Genomic DNA, 5,887 nt, shown 5'->3' on the forward strand with positions numbered 1-5,887 from the left:
ATTGTTTGCAATATCTCAAGGTTCATAATATCACGACTATGACTTAATATTTACTCTCGCAGCCTATGGTGGGGCACAAAGGTCTATTTCCATAGCACTCACACACACTGTTATATTTCTAGGTAAATAAGGGCACTATATTTGCTCTCTCTTGTCCACAGTACGGTATCGTCCAGTGTCAATGCTTTGGCTGCCGTGACTATTGAAGACCTGATCAAGCCGTACATACACACGTCAGAGAAACACCTGTCCTGGACCTCTAAAGGCCTCAGTGAGTGTATAATATCAATACGTGTCTTTGCTGTTAAGCAGAGCGACAAAGGGGAACCCAAGAGCAGACTCGGATGAGGAAACAGGGATGAATGAACCAAAATATTTATTGTTACACAGGGAGAAATGGAGTGCAGATCCGGGGAAGCTCGGATGAGTTGCAGAAAAACAAGATGTGGAGACGGAGGTTGGAGTTAGCTGAGTAGAACAGGGTAAACAGGTCCTGATGGGAATCCAAGGTAGTGGTGGTGAGTAAAATCCAGAGCAAGGTAGTTGGGTGGTGAAATGTGGAACGGGAGACAGGAGCCAGAGAGGTAAACTGCAATGAGAGGATAAACGGTGTCAGGCAAGGAAACAGGCACAGCAGAGTAACAGGATCTTGCATAATCATACATGTCTAGAATCATGAACTGACTGAGCAGAGATTACAATCTGACAGAGCAGAAGTGGCAGGACTGAGTATTTGTAGAGGTCTTGATTATGGAACGAGTTGCAGCTGGTAGGGATCTGCTCTGACTCCAGCACACCTGTCTCCAACCAGGGAGAGGGAGAGAGTGTACAGGGGCAGTAACTGCAGGTCAAGAAGACACCGGATGAACACCAGATAGCGTAGCAGGAGCAGATGTGACATTTGCATTTACCACAGAACTCAGAGAGCTATATTCATGTTTGATGATATATTTGTCTTCTTATTGATATATTCTTGCTGATATTAGAAATGAATAAACCATGATTTATCATGATTTTAACTGCTATCCCTATGCTCCATTCTAGGCTTTCTGTATGGGGCTCTCTGTATTGGAATGGCTGGCATAGCCTCACTAATGGGAAGTCTGCTGCAGGTATGCGATACAACAAAAGGAGTATGTCCTTCTACATAAAATATGTTGTCTTGATGTATGCAACTCTAAAATATGTCTCTGTCTCCCCATGTAGGCAGCTATCAGTATCTTTGGGATCATCGGAGGGCCTTTACTGGGTCTCTTCTCACTGGGGATCCTCTGTCCATACGCCAATGCCACAGTCAGTACAGTCTCTTTAACAAAAGCAGGATTATAAGCATGCAACCAATCTAACTGTTAGCTAACCTCTCTGAATGTTTATGTTGAAGTGCTGATGTGTTATTTCTGTGTGTTCTGTGCTGCAGGGGGGCTTGGCTGGTCTGCTCTCTGGGCTGGTTATGTCTCTGTGGGTGGGGGTAGGGGCCCAGTTTTACCCTCCTCTACCAGAGCAGAGCAGGCCTCTGGGTCTGACCACACATGGCTGGAACTTCACAACCGCAGCCGATGCGTTCAACTGGACCGCATCCCCAACAGAACCAGGCCTATACACTACAGTACTACAGCAAAATACAGCAGAGAGGTACGTTGTGGGCTTCAGTATCTTTGGTTAAGGACAGGACCGACTTTTGCTGTAGGGAACAAGTATATTGATATGGGCACAGTTAAAACAAATATTTCAGTTAGAAATGTACTGTAGAACAGGAATAATTTTGTCATGTTAGAATAGCGAACTGCATCAGCTGTAAACAATATATGCGACGTTATAGCTGTTGAATGCCACTATGTTTGTCTCCCTTTAGACCCTTCCTGGCTGATAACTGGTACTTCCTGTCCTATCTCTACTTCAGTCCTATTGGGTCACTTACAACACTGGCTGTTGGACTGTTGGTCAGTCTACTTTCAGGTACTCTTCCCCAAATGGTAGTGTTGCTTCTTACCATATTACATGTTATGTCTAATTAACATATTTTTCACACTAAAATGTGTCTCTTTTCAGGGGGTATGAAGTTGAAGTTGGAACCAAGGGTGACTTTGATGAAAGAAGATACAATGTTATTTTGCTTTTACAAGCTCTTTAAAGAAAGGGTAAGTGATATGAGTGTTTCAATAAATAACCTCCAAGACGTTCTCTCTCTTTGAACCACTTTCCTGTATTTAGCTCTCATCCATACCTAGGCCATGAGACGAGCAGGAAAGCTGGACCTCACAAAAAAACAGAGAGAACAAATGGAAACAATAACCCCGGCTTCTGCAATGTCCACGAGTTGGATTTCACAAAGAGCAGTCTTCCTACATAACATACTGATAAAACCATGACTTAACAGTTGCTCTTTCTTCTCATATTTCTCCAACCACAGTGCCGCTGTGTTTTCACGTGACTCATGAATGTCCTGACAGATTGTATCAATATCTCATCTATATCCTCATATTTCTATATACAGTGCCTTCAGAAAGTATTTTATTCCACACTTTGTTGTGTTACAGCCTGAATTCCCCCCCAAATCCTCACCTATCTACACACAATACCCCATAATGACAAAGTAAAAACTTGTTTTTAGAAAAGTTAGCAAATTCTTTGAAAATGAAATACAGAAATATCTCATTTACATAAGTAGTCACACCCTTGAGTCAATACATTTTAGAATCACTTTTGGTAGGGATTACAGCTGTGTGTCTTTCAGGGTAAGTCTCTAAGAGCTTTGCACATCTGGATTGTACAATATTTGCCAATTACTCTTTTTGCGGTTCTTCAAGCTCTGTCAAATTTGTTGTTGATCATTGCTAGACAACCATTTTCAAGTCTTGCCATAGATTTTCAAGCAGATTTAAGTCAAACTGTAATTCAGCCACTTAGGAACATTCACTGTCTTCTTGGTAAGCAACTCCAGTGTAGATTTGGCCTTGTTTTTAGGTTATTGTCCTGCTGAAAGGTGAATTAATCTCCCAGTGTCTGGTGGAAAGCAGACTGAACCAGATTTTCCTCTAGGATTTTCCCTGTGCCATTATTTGTTATACTGAAAAACTCCCCAGTCTTTTCCGATTACAAGCATATTCATAACATGATGCAGCCACCATTATGCTTGAAAATATGGAGAGTTGTACTCAGTAACGTGTTGTATTGGATTTGCCCCAAACATAACTCTTTGTATTCAGGACAAAAAGTTAATTGCTGTGCCACATTTTTTGCAGTATTACTTTAGTGCCTTGTTGCAAACAGGATGCATTTGTAAAAACATTTTATTCTGTACAGGCTTCCTGCTTTTCACTATTTCAATTAGGTTAGTATTGTGGAGTAAACTACAATGTTGCTGATCCATCCTCAGTTTTCTCTTATCATAGCTATTAAACTCAGGTTTAAACCGTTTTAAAATTTCACCACTGGCCTCATGGTGAAATCCCTGAGCGGTTTCCTTCCTCTCCGGCAACTGAGTTAGGAAGGACACCTGTATCTGTGTACTGACTGTGTGTACTGATACACCATCCAAAGTGTAATTAATATGCTCAAAGGGATATTTAATGTCAGATTATTTTACCAATAGGTCCCCTTCTTTGCGAGGCATTGGTAAACCTCTCTGGTCTTTGTGGTTGAATCTGTGTTTGAAATTCACTGCTGGACTGAGGGACCTTACAATTATCTGTATGTGTGGGGTACAGAAAGGAGGTAGACCCCAAAAATATTTTTAAACACTCTTATTCAAGACATGACAGCTTTGTTTTTAATTAATTTGTTAATTTCAAAAAAGATAATTCCATTTTGACATTATAGGGTAATTTCTGTAGCACACTGACAAACAAATCTAAATGTAATACATTTTAAATTCAGGCTGTAACACAACAAAATGTGGAAAAAGTCAAGGGGTGTGAATACTTTCTGAATACACTGTATGTAGCCTACATCACATCAACTTGGAAAAGACAAGTAGAGTTAGGATTGTTAAAAATGAAATATCTTTGACTTGACTTGTTTCTCATTTATTTCAAAAATAGGGCTATCAGTGTTGTACATTTAAAATAAACATTCATTTGAAATAGCTGTGTCTCCTATTTAGATAATTAAATTGCATTACTTTGTACACGCTATCAATACATTCTATCATGTATTATTTACAATTATGTACACAAGAGAACTGTAGTCATTTGAACTGTATGAAGTCATTTGGTTGATGTCATTCCACACTTCGAGGTGGGTCAGAGTGGATCATAACACTTGTCTGTAATATATACCTAACATTTGTGTTTAATTAAGGACGTTTGTGTTGCTAATAACAGTCTTGTTCATGGACGGCTAAACTAAAACTCGCACACTGAAGATTCAGCCACCAAATAGCTAGGCTATCAGTCTACCGGTCTGCCTATATTCAGCACGGCAGACAATTCTTCTTCGTAGTAACGCTTCTTCATGGCTCTGTACTTCCTCAGATAGTACAGGGCCTCCAGTTCCTTTATCACAAATTCCCCACGGTCAACTAGCTTTCTGATCTCCTTGGGGTCTGTGACATCTTTGTTCTTCATAAAGGCACTCTTCAGACGTTCCCTGAAGTAGTCTGCGCCTTTGGGGTATTCCCGTCCCAAAAACAGGAGCTGTCAATGGAAGAAGACAGGTTACCAACAATAATTCCAGGCTTTGGGGATTGTTTTGGAAAGACAGCTAAATATTGCATGAGTGGAAGCAAATTTGGTGTGTGGGTAACAACGGTTGGGTGCATTGACAGCAGTCAGCGTTTAACGTACGTTCTTGTACAGCTGTCTAACCTCACTCCTCAGAGGGTTGGCCATGTAGCAGCCTTCACTACTGAGATGGAAGAAAAGGACAGAACAAACAGGTGATTTAGCATACAGCAGCTGATTATGTAAAACAACAGCTCAGAAATGGGCATATGTCTGATTGCTGTCACACATCACATATCCTGTGAGCCTCACAATCTTAGCTGTGTCATGCATACATTTTAGCTTTACCTTGGTTCACTTAGCAGGTAGGTTAGTTAACAGTGCAAATGGGCCACATTGCGACTAGGTCACAAAGCGAATGATTAGTTAGCTGGCTAAATAATTGGCATATGCAATTAAACCAATAATAGCCTTTTGACATTGTGCTGGGAGACATACAAGTAACGTTATGTCTCCCAGCACAACAACGTCAACAGACAATTATTGTTCGAATCTTAGCTAATGAACGTTAGCTAAACACCGTCTGTTATAAAAACATCCATTGTGATTCATTCACACGATATAATCAAGATTCCATTACATTATAATGTCCCGTATCAATAAATCCTTGCAATTAAGTAGTGTCGATAGCTGGTTACTTCGCCCTTCGTCCACACGAGTTCAAATAGGAGTTAATAAACAAAGCCGTAAATCGTTTTAGATGTCGCAAACCATGGACGCGAAAATAGTTGACAGATGTCCCAAAAAGAGAAGATAGTAACCAGTTTTCCAACAATTGTTATTTCATTACCTATATAGCAAGCTAACCAGAGAGTTATACAATTAATATTGTGGTTAGGTTGATATGTTTACAAGCCAAGTAGCTAGTTTCATAAGTAGCCAGCTGTTACTAGCCAGTGTAAATTAGATTACCAGTTAGCTAACGTTAGCTAGATAGGACTCAAGGTGAGCAAGTGACTGCAAATCAGCTTCCTTTTACTGCAAGCGTGCTGCACGTCTGTGTTGTGTTTCTACTTTGCTTCTTTCAGCCTTATCTTGCTACAACTAAATACTAAATAGGTGAGAGAAGACAAAAGGAAGAGGGTACTCTAGGACTTCTCATTTCATTCAATCAGAGCACATCAAGCATAACATGTCAACCCTGTTACCCATAGATAGGCTTGAAA

General features: G+C 40.3%; 2 protein-coding genes across 3 annotated transcripts in view; one reads left to right on the forward strand and one right to left on the reverse strand.

Annotated features, from left to right (window-relative positions):
• The window catches only part of LOC139565700 (sodium-coupled monocarboxylate transporter 1-like), a 3,212-nt gene extending 781 nt beyond the window's left edge, over positions 1-2,431 (forward strand). The window contains exons 3-9 of the mRNA XM_071386203.1: positions 162-271; positions 1,045-1,112; positions 1,207-1,293; positions 1,418-1,632; positions 1,853-1,956; positions 2,050-2,078; positions 2,411-2,431. Of these exons, the coding sequence (XP_071242304.1) occupies positions 162-271; positions 1,045-1,112; positions 1,207-1,293; positions 1,418-1,632; positions 1,853-1,956; positions 2,050-2,078; positions 2,411-2,431 (634 nt within the window). The remainder of the gene's footprint in view (positions 1-161; positions 272-1,044; positions 1,113-1,206; positions 1,294-1,417; positions 1,633-1,852; positions 1,957-2,049; positions 2,079-2,410) is intronic.
• Positions 2,432-3,746: 1,315 nt separating this feature from the next.
• On the reverse strand, positions 3,747-5,755 carry LOC139565640 (electron transfer flavoprotein regulatory factor 1-like). Of its 2 annotated transcripts, none has more exons than XM_071386110.1 (3): positions 5,302-5,755; positions 4,785-4,842; positions 3,747-4,634 (listed from the first exon to the last, which is right to left on the reverse strand). In XM_071386110.1, the coding sequence occupies exons 2-3, from the start codon at positions 4,827-4,829 to the stop codon at positions 4,389-4,391; spliced, it is 291 nt and encodes a 96-aa protein (XP_071242211.1). In that variant the 5' UTR covers positions 4,830-4,842; positions 5,302-5,755; the 3' UTR covers positions 3,747-4,388. The 2 variants fall into 2 exon arrangements, with proteins under 2 accessions (XP_071242211.1, XP_071242210.1); XM_071386109.1 differs by having other exon boundaries at positions 4,785-4,845.
• Positions 5,756-5,887: the final 132 nt, after the last annotated feature.

This window comes from Salvelinus alpinus, chromosome 37 (assembly GCF_045679555.1).
Source record: "Salvelinus alpinus chromosome 37, SLU_Salpinus.1, whole genome shotgun sequence".
Classification (NCBI taxonomy): domain Eukaryota; kingdom Metazoa; phylum Chordata; class Actinopteri; order Salmoniformes; family Salmonidae; genus Salvelinus; species Salvelinus alpinus.